The sequence below is a fragment of the Cervus canadensis genome, chromosome 3 (genome assembly GCF_019320065.1).
Source record: "Cervus canadensis isolate Bull #8, Minnesota chromosome 3, ASM1932006v1, whole genome shotgun sequence".
NCBI lineage: Eukaryota > Metazoa > Chordata > Mammalia > Artiodactyla > Cervidae > Cervus > Cervus canadensis.
In genome coordinates, this window is record NC_057388.1 from 41404821 (window position 1) to 41419300 (window position 14480).

General features: G+C 37.2%; 2 protein-coding genes across 2 annotated transcripts in view; both read left to right on the plus strand.

Annotated features, from left to right (window-relative positions):
- The window catches only part of FAM185A (family with sequence similarity 185 member A), an 88789-nt gene that overhangs the window by 46254 nt on the left and 28055 nt on the right, over window positions 1-14480 (plus strand). The gene's annotated exons all lie outside the window — the stretch shown is intronic.
- The window catches only part of LOC122438286 (protein FAM185A-like), a 37926-nt gene continuing 23500 nt past the window's right edge, over window positions 55-14480 (plus strand). The window contains exons 1-2 of the mRNA XM_043462972.1: window positions 55-453; window positions 6399-6440. Of these exons, the coding sequence (XP_043318907.1) occupies window positions 324-453; window positions 6399-6440 (172 nt within the window). The 5' untranslated portion in view covers window positions 55-323. The remainder of the gene's footprint in view (window positions 454-6398; window positions 6441-14480) is intronic.

Below are 14480 nucleotides of genomic sequence, written 5' to 3' on the forward strand. Positions count from 1 at the left end.
TTCGGTTGATCTGTGTACTTTAAAATATTCTGTCTTCTTCCGCAAAGTATTTGAGATAATGACCTTGGAATATTTCTGTTTAGGGTAGAGATTTTCTAAACAGTTTGATGAGTTGAGAAAATTTTTTTGTTTATTGTTTTAAAAGTCCTTTAGCACTAACAAAAACATTTTGATGTATTCCTTATATTTACAGATATTCTTTATTTCCATAGTTTTATTATTCCCTTATGCTTTTCCTGTACAGAACTCTAACATTCAAGAGAGATGTAGTTTGAGACTGTATAGATTCTGCTATAATTTAACTGACTTCCCTGGTGGCTCAGATGGTAGAGCATCTGCCTACAATGTGGGAGACCCAGGTTCAATCCCTGGGTCGGGAAGATCTCCTGGAGAAGGAAATGGCAACCCACTCCAGTATTCTTGCCTGGAAAATCCCATGGACAGAGGAGCCTGGTAAGCTACAGTCATGAGGTTGCAAAGAGTCGGACACGACTGAGCGACTTCACTTTATAATTTAACTAGTCCTCTTTTTTTTTTTTTAATGAAACTAAAACTTCTATTTTTTGACTCTAAAACCATTGTTTTCTTGATCACTTTTGTCATACTCACTCCTGACTGACTTTTTGAAAAAGACCACATTTTCTATTTTTGTTTAAAAAAGTAAATTTTTATTGCATTCATTGGAGACTAGTTTAGTAAAGCTCCTTTTGTCTTGCTGAATGGGTGAACTCACTAACTAAATGACTGACTATAGAACTATGTCAGTTTTTTTATTGTTGTTTTACTAATAGTTAGAATCACAAATATAAGAGGTCTGCTTTATCTTATTTTTAAGGTGTTCATAAGGTGAAAACAGTAAAGAGAATTCTGAGTGTCTGATACAAGCTTAATCTTCCTAAAGATTAGGAAGGAGTGAATACTAGATGCTTTTCTTGTGTTCTTCTCATCTTGAAATTCTTCTTTGACTTTGGTATAGGACAAAGTCAGTAGACTAAACACTCTATGATTCTTCTACAAATTTGTTTTTACCTGTTTTTCCAAACTAAATTTGAACATAGGTTCAAAAAATAATAGCATTTACTATATACAGGGCAATATGCTAAGCTCTCAAAATATAATGCTAAGTAAGAAACACTTAATCCCTGTCCTCATAGACTGGCCTAGTTGCTCCAACCTAACTGATGAGCATGGTTTAAGTATAGCACATGTAGTTACACCTTTTTACCTTTGCTTACATACCTTTTCAACAAAATCTTTCCCCCTCAGCATCAAATTTTACTCATATTTCAAACATAGACTCTGATGAAATCTCCAATATGATTTTCTCCCTGTTCATGCCACATCATTTTATTCTGCTTCCTCAGAATGGTTATGGAACCTAATACATACTATTCAGTTACAACATGAACTTAAAATTATTAATAAACACTCATTTTTAACTTTTCATGTATGTATCTCACTAGATAGCCTATAAGGTTTTGAGTGGCCAGTCTATCCTCTGCACCCCCTGCAAGTGATTGTGTCCTTCCCACATACAAAATACACTCCCTTCCTTTCAAGGTTCCCAGAGTCTCATCCTATTGCATATCTGCTCAGAGTCTAGAATGTCTACACCAAAATCAGATCCAGATGTAGATGAGCCTCCTTGGGTATAGTTGCTTAGGTCTAACTCCTCAAGTATAGTTCTCAATCTTAAGACCTGTTCTCTAACCTCCTCAGCCCATACACACCACCTGCACACTAAGCATACAGTGCTGGGATAGACAGAGGGTGATGGCTATAGACTTTCCTGTCCAAAGGGGAGAAAAGTAAGGGGCACAAAGGAGTCATTGGTCCATAATGATTTTGAAATTTAGGTAGGAAAACATTGGAGATTCTTTGATTAGAATCATGGCCTTGTGATAATTCTTTAGAAAGGTTTCCAGGCTTTGCCCTCTGAGCTCTTGGTTTCTCCGTTTGAGTCATCCTTCCTTTTTCATGAAATATAGCATGTGTTTGCAGCTGAGGAATTTTCTTAATCTGCTTCCTGCCAGCAGAATTTTGGGACTCCAGTGGTCTCATTTCACTTTGTACTGTTACTGTCCCTTTTGGTCGAAGTTAGCAATGTGTTTGCTGATATAATTCTCACAAATTTTGTCAGCCTTCTATGAATTCACATTGGTGTTTATTCTATTAGATGAAGGCCACATCCAAGAATCTTTTCAAAATGTGGATTTCTGCAGAGAAATTAAGATATGGTGCTCACAAGCTTTCTCAGGGACCTATTGCTTGATTGAGAGGATCTGTGAGATACCCTCAGCTGGTTTAATGGACTTTTTGTACAGGTAAATTAATACTGTGAGGTATCACTCTTAATCTTTCTGGAGTCTTGACAAAAGGTTTTACATCAATCCATCAGTTTCATTTTTAGGCCATGTTCTGGCAGTACACTGAATTCAAACTTTGTGTTGAAGCTATTCTTAACTTTCTCATCTTTTGCCATCTTGAGAAGCTGAGAATTTTCAAAATGATTCTTGTCCTGATTGTTTTTTTAAACAATCGTTTCTTTAGTGTATCTTACTTTGTTTGCATTTTACAGATGCTACAAGAAAAAATAGGCAGCACCAACGACACTTTAACTCTGCTTGGCCATCTCTGTAACTAGATCATTCAGTTCATTAGGCACATTTCCTACTTTCCACATTACTGAATGTGATAGTGTTGTGAAGTTTCTAATACTGCTTAACAAAGATCTGCCTTCCTCCAGTTTCCAAAATACTTTTTTCACTTCCATTTAAGCCCTTATATGAGAAGCACTCAAAGTCCAGCTTTCTACTAACACACTGTTCAGGCAATTTAGGCTTTTTCTACCATGCTCCTAAAAATCCTTCCAACCTATGCCTACTGCCAATTTCCAAAGCTATTCCCATATTTTTAGTTATTTATTGTGGCATCACCCCACGTCCAGCTTTCAACATCTTTTCTAGTTACCTCTTCCTTTGTAACATATTCAGCAGCTGAAAACAGCAAACACTTATTTTCTTATACTTTGGGTGGTCCGGAATCTGGGTATCACTTAACTGGGTCTTCCGCCTCAAGATCTCTCTTGAGGTTGTAATCAAGGTATCAGATGGGGCCATGGGTTATTTGAAGGTTCAGCCAAAAGTGAATCTGCTTTCTAGTTCACTCATGTTGTTGTTAGCAGGATTCAGTTCAGATTCTATTAGCTGGGGGCCTCTTTAGGTCCTTGGTCTTGGGCGTCTTTCATAAGGAAGTTAGACAACATGGCTAGCTGGCTTCCATTGCAGCAAAAGGGAGCTGGCAAGACAGATGCAAGAATCGTTTGTAACCTAGTCTTGAAAGTAACATCTCATTGCCTTTGCCCTTATTCTCTTTGTTAAAAGCATCAGTAGGTCCAGCTTCCATATGAGTGAAGGAGCTCCATGGGCATGAATACCAGGAGGCAGGGATCATTGGAAGCTATCTTAGCAGCTTTATGATCCTTGGCCACTATTTGCATGTGAATCTGCATTTACTGGGTTTGAAAATTGGAAGAGTATCTAGAACACATCAGTGAAATAATATTTACTTAACCATGTAAGAGGAGGATCTGCACAGCCTTGTAAATTACTGAAACTTGAAAATAATTTTATAAGCTTCAGTTCAGTTCAGTCGCTCAGTCGTGTCCAACTCTTTGCGACCCCATGAATCGCAGCATTCCAGGCCTCCCTGTCCATCACCAGCTCCCGGAGTTTACTCAAACCCATGTCCATTGAGTCGGTGATGCCATCCAATCTTCTCATCCTCTGTCGTCCCCTTCTCCTCCTGCCCCCAATCCATCCCAGCATCAGGGTCTTTTCCAATGAGTCAACTCTTCGAATGAGGTGGCCAAAGTACACAAACCAAGTTTTACTCCTACACAAGTGTACCTCTTGTTCACATGCTCACGTGAAGTATGATGAAATATAATTTCTCTTTTAGAGAAATTTTTACAGTCAAAGCACATTTAACTGTTGGACAAATGAATCAAGTGCCTCCTTTCTTTGTTTTTCTTTTTCCCAGGTACTGATACATGTCAGTATTTAAAAGATACATGAAATGAAATAAATGATTTTACTCATCCTAGATTAATTCTGAGACAAAATTTATTCTTCTGCTCTTTACTTCTTTTGTTGTTTTTGTTCAGTTGATAAGTTGTGTCTGACTCTTTGTGATTCCATGGACTGTAGGTTGCCAGGCTCCCTATCCTTCACTATCTCTCAAACCATGCTCAAACTCATGTCCACCAAGTCAGTGATGCCATCCAATGATCTCATCCTCTGTCACCCCCTTCTCCTCCTGCCCTCAGTCTTTCCCAGTTTCAGGGTCTTTTACAATGAGTCAGCTCTTCGCATCAAGTGGCCAGCGTATTGGAGCTTCAGCTTCAGCATCAGTCCTTCCGATGAGTATTCAGGGTTGATTTCCCTTAGGATGGACTGGTTTGATCTCCTTGCAGTCCAAGGGACTCTCAAGAGTTTTCTCCAGCACCACAGTTCGAAAGCATCAATTCTTCAGCACTCAGCTTTCTTTATGGTCCAACTCACACATTTATACATACCTACTGGAAAAACCATAGCTTTGACTAGACGGACCTTTGTCGGCAAAGAGATATCTCTGCTTTTGAATACATTGTCTAGGTTTGTCATAGCTTTTCTTCCAAGGAGCAGGCGTCTTTTAATTTCATGGCTACAGTCAGTGTCCACAGTGATTTTGGAGCCCAAGGAAAGAAAATCTGTCACTGTTTCCACTTTTCCCCCATCTATTTGCCATGAAATGATGGGACTAGATGCCATGTTCTTAGTTTTTTGAATGTTCAGTTTTAAGTCATCTTTTTTCACTCTCTTCTTTCACCCTCATTAAGAGGCCCTTTAGTTCCTCTTTGCTTTCTGCCATTAGAGTGGTATCAGCTACATATCTGAGGTTGTTGATATTTCTCCTGGCAATCTTGATTCCAGCTTGTGCTTCCTCCAGCTCAGTATACCACATGATGTACTCTGCAGGGTGAGATAAAATAAGCAGGGTGAGAATATATAGCCGTGGCGTACTCCTTTCCCAGTTTGGAAACAGTCTGCTGTTCCATGTCCAGCTCTAACTGTTGCTTCTTGACCTGCTTCACAGGTTTCCCAGGAGGCAGGTGAGATGGTCTGATATTTCATTTCTTTAAGAATTTTCCACAGTTTGTTGTGATCTGTACAGTCAAAGACTTAAGTGTAGTCAATGAAGCAGGAGTAGATGTTTTTCTGAAATTTTCTTGCTTTTTCTATGACAATTTGATCTCTGGTTCCTCTGCCCTTTCTAAACCCAGCTTGTACATCTGAAAGTTCTAGTTTCATGTACTGCTGAAGCCTGACTTGGAGAATTTTGAGGATTACCTTGCTAGCATGAAAAGTGAGTGCAGTTGTATAGTAGTTTGAACATTCTTTGGCATTGCCCTTCTTTGAGACTGGAATGAAAACTGACCTGTTCCAGTCCTGTGGCCATTGCTGAGTTTTCCAAATTTGCTGACATATTGAGTGCAGTACTTTAATAGCATCATCTTTTGGGATTTTAAATAGCTTAGCTTCTTTTAGTCTACTTGCTTCTTACCATTTTCTTTTTTTACTCCTTTTTTACTCTTCACTATAGTTTTAGAATTATAATAGTGCAGTAAATATAGGTGGTATAACTCTAGGAGTAATTATCCCTTAAACACACATAAAGAAAAATCCAGCTGTTTTTGATGCTGGAGGAAGGCACTGGGAAGAATGGTTTCAGTGTCCTATGTTTATCCTGGAAAATAGATTTTCATTGAAAGAAGGGACTATTTGAAGTTTTTTTTTTGTTAGTCATATTTCAATTATTTATTACTCCTGTCCCAAACCTTTTAAACTCTTGGCAGAAAAACCACTGAAATCTCACAGATAGGTTTGCCAAACTGGCCTAAAAAATAACAGTAATTACTTTTTTCCATGGATTATTTTAGTGTTATTTGGTTCAAAAGTTGGCTTTGTGTGGTCTGATAAATATTGTAATATTTAGGTTGAAAATGCCTAGTCAGTACATTTAAGTCTTTTATTTATTTATTTTTTTACATTTTTTAACTTTTAGAAGAATCATTATTTTTCTTCCATGTTTTCCAGAAAGGGGTTTGTTTTTTCAGTTGTGCTGTAGTAGATTAAGTTAGAGTGGAAGAAGAGAGTTTGTATAGATGCCTAAAGCTATTTGTTTTGTAGTTGTGCCTAAATCTCTGACTGGGATTGTGATACTGAGAAAAATTGTGAACAACAATAATATTATTAAATAACCTTGTGGATATCTAACCATGTTGTAGAACATTATTAATACCTTTCCTTTCTAGATTATCCCTAATGTGTAAAGTTGCCTTTTTCTCTCTTTTGCAGGTAATATAACATTACGAAGCAAGATGGGTAACATCACAGTAGGTATGTGCTAAGTGGTTGTTGGTAAATTTTGCATTCTTTTTAAAATAGCTATATTTGCAATATTTTATTAGAGCACATAAAATCTACAATTTAGCCGAAGAACCTAATAGTATCCTGATATACCAGTCAGATATAGGCAGACCCAATATATGAACTGAGGAAGAGATGGTTGGATGGCATCACTGACTCAGTGGGCATGAGTTTGAACAAACTCCGGGAGGTAGTGAAGGACAGGGAAGTCTGGTGTGCTGCAGTCCATGGGGTCACAAAGAGTCAGACATGACTTAGCGACTGAACAACAATAAATATATGAATGTGTGAAATTATTTCTAAAAGTTCATTGATTCATCATCCTATAAATACTATATAATTATAGGTTTGCTATCAATCAGAATACTGTTAGAATTCTAATTTCACCACTTTCTATTCATGGAAAATTACCTAACTGCTCTGTAACTAAGCTTCCACCTCTGAAAAAAATAGAAATAACAGTAAGAACCTATCAAATGGGGATCTTGTAAGGATTAAATGAGATATTTAAGTACTTTAGCATAGCATCCGACATATGATAATTATTCAATAAATAATAGCCATTTTAATTATTGTTTTTGTTCTAATCCTAGGCCAGAACTAACAGTGGCTAATGGTCCTTTAGACCTAATCACCACATGTGATGCTGTGCCTGTGGGAATAAAAGTTCAGATTCCCAGATAGCTTAGATAGAGCTCTTTTCTATCCCTAGTTGCACCTGCTTGCCTGTTAGGTGAAGGCACACTCTGAGCTCTAAGAGTGGTGGTTGATTTTTAGACCTTAGAGCATAGGGGTCGGTGGTGGGAAACCAGGATCTTTGTTGAGGAGCTATGGCTTATTGCCAGTATCAATGCCCCGACTTCCTGGTTTTGTCCTTTTGACATTTCATGTTTTCTTTTGTGTGTGTGCTGACTGAAATGGTAAATATACTCAACAATCCTTTTCACTATCACTTCTTCTGGGTTCTCAGACTTAAGATGCACATCCCTTTTTAAGATTTCTAGACATTGTAACCTTTATGTTCAGTGAGGGATAAATAGAAGATAAAGGCTTCCTAAGTGATAGTTGTCAATCATTTTAACAGAAAACATGACAGGATTTACCTTTGTCCCAGAGAGAAATCAAAATTCACTGTTGACTCTTCAGGCCATTCCATCAGAGGGTGCATCTAGGGTTAGTAAGGAAAGTTTCTAGGGTGAAAAAAAGATACACTAGTAAAAAGCTGAGCTATCTGGGGTGGTGCGGGGCGGGAGGAGAGTCCTAGACATGGGTAGAGTTTGTAGCAGTAAGGGAAGGGGAGGAAAGAAAAGGAATGTTTTAAATTGGGAGGCACAGTGAGTTTCGCTGCCCACTAGCAGGCCCTTTAGACAGATGAGAATTTGAGAAATACTTATATGATAATGCTAGTATTATTGTTGGATGAACTGTGGGAACGTAAAGGGGAAACCGTTCTTTCTAAAATTGGAAATAAATGCATTATTACCCATACTGAAAAAGAATAGCAACAGCCAGGATGAATGAACAGTAATTTACATCTTTGAAGATGTTTTCACAGTGTATAAATGATTAACTGTATAAATTTTAAGGGCTTCCCTGGTAGTTCAGCTGGTAAAGAATCCAGTTCTTTGCAATGCGGGAGACCTGGGTTTGGGAAGACCCTGGGTTGGGAAGATCCCCTGGAGAAGGGAAAGGCTACCCACTCCAGTATTCTGGCCTGGAGAATTCCATGGACTGTGTAGTCCATGGGGTGGCAAAGAGTTGAATACAACTGAGTGACTTACACACACACACACACACACACACTAATCTGGATGGGGGTAAGAAGAGTGGGTAGTGTCCTCTTTCCTCTTTCATTTTATTATCTGTAAGACAGTAAGCCACAATGTTTTAACCTTAATAATAGTGTTCATTTCTTAAATTCCTTTGATTCTTTGAATATCTCTATTAAGACGTTGGAAGAAAGTATAAATTATGTCACTGTTTATATTGGTCTTAAAATTGTGTTAGCATTTGAAGACAACCCTGAATATGGCAATAAGTAGTCCACATATATTTACCAAGTGCCTGCTCCATACCAAGAGCTCATGTAGATACTGGGGAATATGTTGGTCAAAAGATATTGTCTTCATGCTCACCTTTGAGCTGAGAAGAAAGACAGTAAGTATGTGAATGACAAAAGATAATTTCACATAGTGTAATGAATAAATAAGAGAGGGTAGTGTAATAGAGGGGAAAGAAAACTGCTTTGTTTAGCAATCAGGGAGAGTCTGGAGAAGAGATACTTGACTTAAGGTCAGAATAACGGGGAAAAGGCATGTAGAATTCTGGATGCACAGCTCCGTAGATACAGAGGACAGCCAGTGCAAGCCCTTAATGTGGAATGAGTTTATCAGTTTGCAGAAAAGATACACTCACAAAAATTGAGTCTTTCATAAGCAAAGTGTCATTTTTCATTTATACATATCTATAATTTCTCTTATCTTGTTTTATAGTTTCCAGTGTAGTAGTCTGAGATATCTTTGGTTAAATTTGCTTTTTTGGCCCCATTATGAATGGAATTTTAGAAAATTTCATTTTCTAATGGTCTGCTGCTGGTATATAAAAAAAATACAACTGATCTTTATTCATGGACTATGTTTCTTGTGCCCTTGCTAAATTTATGTATTCTAAATAGTGTATTTTTCAGAATCCAGAATTCTTTTCTAGGTTGGCAGTCATTCCATTTGCAAATTAATATAGTTTTATCTCTTTATTTCCAATCTGTTTTCCTTTTTTCTCTTGTGCCTTATTAGGCTAGGTAGGTTTTACAGCACAAATTGAATAATAGTGGCAGATTGTTCCCAATCCTAGTATCCAGTATTAGAGGAATACATTCAGTGTTGTGCCTTTTAAGTGTGATGTTAGCTATGCAGGCTTTTTATAGATACTCTTATCAGACTGAGGCAATTCTTTTTATCCCTAGTTTCCTGAAAGTTTTTTTTTTCCTTTTCTTTGATCATGAATGTATATTGAATTTTGTCATATATATTTTCTGTATTTATTGAAATGATTGCTTTTTTAATTCTTTTTTTACTCTATTAATGATCAACTGCATTGATTTTTGATGTTAACTAACCTTGTATTCCTCGGATCAACCGTACCTAATCATGATATAGTATCCTATTTATGGCAGAAAGTGAAAAGGAACTAAAGAGCCTCTTGATAAAAGTGAAAGAGGAGAGTGAAAAATGTGGCTTAAAACTCAACATTCAAAAAACTAAGATCATGGCATCTGGTCCCATCACTTCATGGCAAATAGATGGGGAAACAACGGAAACAGTGGCAGACTTTATTTTCTTTGGCTCCAGAATCATTGCAAATGGTGACTGCAGCCATGAAATTAAAAGACAGTTGTTCCTTGGAAGAAAAGCTATGACAAACCCAGATAGCATATTAAAAAGCAGAGGCATTACTTGACTGACAAAGGTCCGTCTAGTCAGTTATGGCTTTTCCAGTAGTCATGGATGGATGTGAGAGTTGGACCATAAAGAAAGCTGAGCACTGGAGAATTGATGCTTTTGAACTGTGGTGTTGGAGAAGAGTCTTGAGAGTCCCTTGGAGTGCAAGGAGATCGAGCCAGTCAATCCTAAAACAAATCAGTCCAGGATATTCGTTGGGAGGACTGATGCTGAAGCTAAAGCTCCAATACTTTGGCCACCTGATGTGAAGAGCTGACTCACTGGAAAAGACCCTGAAACTGGGAAAGACTGAGGGCAGAAGAAGAAGGGGGCGACAGAGGATGAGATCATTGGATGACATCACCGAGTTTGTGGACATGAGTTTGAGCAAGCTCTCGAAGTTGGTGATGGACAGGGAAGCCTGGCGTGCTGCAGTCCATGGTGTTGCAAAGAGTTGTATGTGACTGAGTGACTGAACTGAATTGATCCTATTTATTCGTGTTGGGTTGAGGTTGCTAATTTTTTTTTTGAGATTTATTTATTTATTTTATTTATGGCTGTGCTGGGCCTCTGTTGCTGCGTGTGGGCTTTCTCCCATTACGGCAAGTGGAGGCTACTCTCTAGTTGCTGTGTGCGGGCTTCTCATTGCAGCAGTTCCTCTAACTGTGGAGCACAGGCTCCAGGGTGCGTGGGCTCAGTAGTTGTGGCTTGTGGGCTCTTGAGTACAGGCTCAGTAGTTGTGACGGATGGACTAAGTTGCTCCACGGCATGTGGTATCTTTCCAGACCAGGGATTGAACCCATGTCCCCTGCATTGTCAGGCAGAGTCTTTACTACTTACTGTACCAGTAAAGCCCAGTTGCTAATATTTTGTCAAGGATTTTATATTCATGTTTATGATGAATGCTGATCTGTGATTTTTTTCTTTTGTAAAATCTCTGTAGGTTTTGTTATTGGGATTACACTATGCTTATAAAATGAAGTTGAATATGTATATATTCATATATAATCTCTGTCCATATGTGTGTACAACAGATGAGAGGAAAAGGAACACTTAGTGGGATGGGAACATGGATAAACATGAGCAAGCAGTTCACGGAAGAAATATTGTGTATATATGCACAGTGTTGTTTCACCTTACTGCTAATCAAAAGCATCTAAGTATAAACCGTCATGACTTAAAACATTGATAATATCCATTGTTGGGAAAGTTAGGGTGAAACCGGGATTCCCATCAATTAGTTCAGATATAATTGATCATTATGTAAGTCAGTTTGTTAATGTATATTAAAATTGGAAGCATCTACATTTGCTTTGTTCCAGCACTTCCTCTTTTAGAACTTTATCTCTAGGAGAGAGTCTGGTAAGGATATAAGGATATATACATGAGGCTATAAAGATATATACATGATGTATGTACATATCATCTCTGTTTTTAATAGCAAAAGAAAGTATACATTTTAGGTTGTTCCCAGTAAGAGAATAACTAAGTATAGTATGATACAGTCATAAAGTGAATGTTCTTCAGCCTTTAACAATATAATTACTTAGGTCTGTAGTATACATTATAAAAAGATATTCCTGACATTTAATTAAATGAAAAAAATAGTAAAACATTGTACTATTATTTTAAAATATGCTTTCATATTGAGTATTAAGTCAGAAAAAAGAAGGGAGGGAAGGAGAATGAGAGTGGAAGTGAGAGGAGAGCACAGCAGAATTCATCCAGAATTTATATAGAAATCAAAGTTGTTTGGATCCTGTTACAGGTTTCTTCCTTTGAATATATCTGGACCTAAGTCACTGATTTGTGGGAATAGATCCCATTTTTACTGACAGCCAGAGCAGGAGATGCCATACAATTCATGAGGAGCCCACTTGAGCTCTTTTGTAAGTAAAAAAATCAGCATTGCTAATTTTTTGTTTAATAAGAGTATACTATGTAAAAGATTAAATATATAAACAAATAAGCTGACATAATCTTTATGCAAGTCATTATAGTCCTAGTTACTTACTTGGTGATGTGCTGTTTCTCACTTTAATAAATTGGATGGAAACAACTCTGTTAGTGCTGGAAAATAGTAAGCAATCAGGGTCAATGAAGAGTCAGAACTGCCCTGAGACAACAATTTTTTTCATTTCTGTAAGCAAGAGTTGTGTACCTATCTGTACATTACTGAAGTCTTAGGAAAAAGAACTGATTTTACTAAATTGATAAATCTTTAAGTAGAATCAAATTTAACATTGTGTTTTTTTGGTGGGGATGGAAGCTCATTTTCTTAAAGTGTTTTGCTCTAGGAGCAGCAGACTTTATCTGTAAAGAGCCATATTGTAAAATTTTTGGACTCTGTGAGCCACATAGTCTATGAATACTCTGCAGCTTTCTCATTTTGATATGCTAGCAGCCATTGACAGTATACGAACAAATGGATGTGTCCGTGTTCCAATAATACTTTATCAATAATAAGAAGAGGTGGACTGTAATTTGACAACCCTGCTATAAAATCTAAAGACCATTGTTGTTATGATTCTGGAGAAATGTTGGGTCTGGTACCTTAATCCCAAAGGTGACTAGTGGGTAATGTTTATTTGAAATTTCTTGATTGGTTGATTTTTGTTTTCCTTAAATCAGAAGATTTGTTGGACAAAGTTGAGGCAGCTCAGCAAATCAAGACAACCTAATTAAAGTCACTTCATAACTTGAGTTTTGAGAAATTGAGATCAGTAGAAGCAAGACAATTACAAAGAAAAAGTTATTTAGGTACCTGAGAAGGAAATTTGTTAGTCTACCAGAGGTTTCAAAATATTGGAATGGATGTAGAGAAAAGGCTATACAGTATTATCAAATTGGAATATTAAGAGGCTAAAGATGATACAGTTATTATATTGTCTAATTTCAGGAAAATAGATTGTGTTATCTCCATGATTCCTTTTAAGAAGAATATGTGTAATTATGGTCCTTTAAATCTAGTTTAGGTAATATAATTGATCTGCTTCTTAGGTAATCTCCTCAATCACTTGGATTTTATATATACATTCTAACCTACATACAAACGGAGAAGGCAATGGCACCCCACTCCAGTACTCTTGCCTGGAAAATCCCATGGACGGAGGAGCCTGGTAGGCTGCAGTCCATGGGGTCACTAAGAGTTGGACATGATTGAGTGGCTTCACTTTCACTTTTCACTTTCCTGCATTGGAGAAGGAAATGGCAACCCACTCCAGTGTTCTTGCCTAGAGAATCCCAGGGACGGCAGATCCTGGTGGCCTGCCGTCTATGGGGTCGCACAGAGTCAGACACGACTGAAGCGACTTAGCAACAGCAGCAGCAGCTACATACAAAAACCCTGTTCTTCCTAATTTCCGTAATACATATAGAGCTCTCTTAGAAGCTGAAGTTCTATTAAAAAAATTGACTATGTATATAAAAATCCTAATTTTCCCTACACTTATATTTTTAAAAATAGTATCTTTCTTCTGGAATACCTGGTCATCTTCCATTTTTAAAAAGTCAGTAGGAGAAAGCAGGGCTTGATAGTAGATAATGGTGGAATAGAAGTTGCTCACCCAGCCTTACTTTGCCTGTTCTGTGTTCCCTCTTTTGGAAGGCACTTCCAGAAGCTGTGTACTGGAAATTATATCTTTTAAAAAGGGATATTTTCATAGTTTTTTTTTGAGGGGGGCTGGTAGTAGCAGTTGCCTTGTGTGTTTCTTATAAGCCCAGCCTGCTATAAGCTACCTTCCTAACAGAATTCCTAGGGGCAGGACATTAATTTAGAAAATTTTCCTCAAAGTGACCTTAAAATTCTGCCTTTGCAAATCCTTTACATCCTGTATATGAAATTTGTTCCTTGTTCTTAAAATTAGTGTAGCTTTGGAAGTGTAAGAATCAAATTGCAAAATCATTATCTTTTGTGTTGCTGTTCTTTAGTTATCTGCATGTTGAAATGAGGTAAAATTATAAAAATTCAGAAGAACTTTTCTGAATGTGTTTGAACAATTTCAAGAGAATTCTCCCTTTATCTGAAAGAAAATAGAAAAGTTTGGAATTTTAGCCTTTTGAGCTTAGTTGTTATTCTTTGCTTAATAGCAGAGTATATATTACAAATATCTATTTATTTGGTTATATGTAGTGTTAGCTGGTAGCTGACATCAGTTTTTCCCTTTTGTGTGTGTAATTTTCCAGGAAGACTCAGTGGTCTCTGTCAGATGAACAAAATCTTTTTCCAAAGTTGTGGTGATAGAAAACTCTCTGTGGGATTTTATTTATTCTAGTCAGTGTCTGTACTAGTAATTTTTGTTCACTTAAGCTCTAATGCTTTTTTCCTTAAGGCTTCTTCCAAGGTCTATAATAGAATTTCTCTGTTTTGTGAATCTCCATAAAATGAAATTCTATGAATGAAGCCTTAATTTGACTCTTGGTAATTAATTTTTAGTTCCATTAATTTGTATTAAAGTGAAAAGTGAAGTTGCTCAGTCGTGTCCGACTCTTTGTGACCCAGTGGACTGTAGTCTACCAGGCTCCTCTGTCCATAGGATTCTCTAAGCAAGAATACTGGAGAGGGTTGCCATTA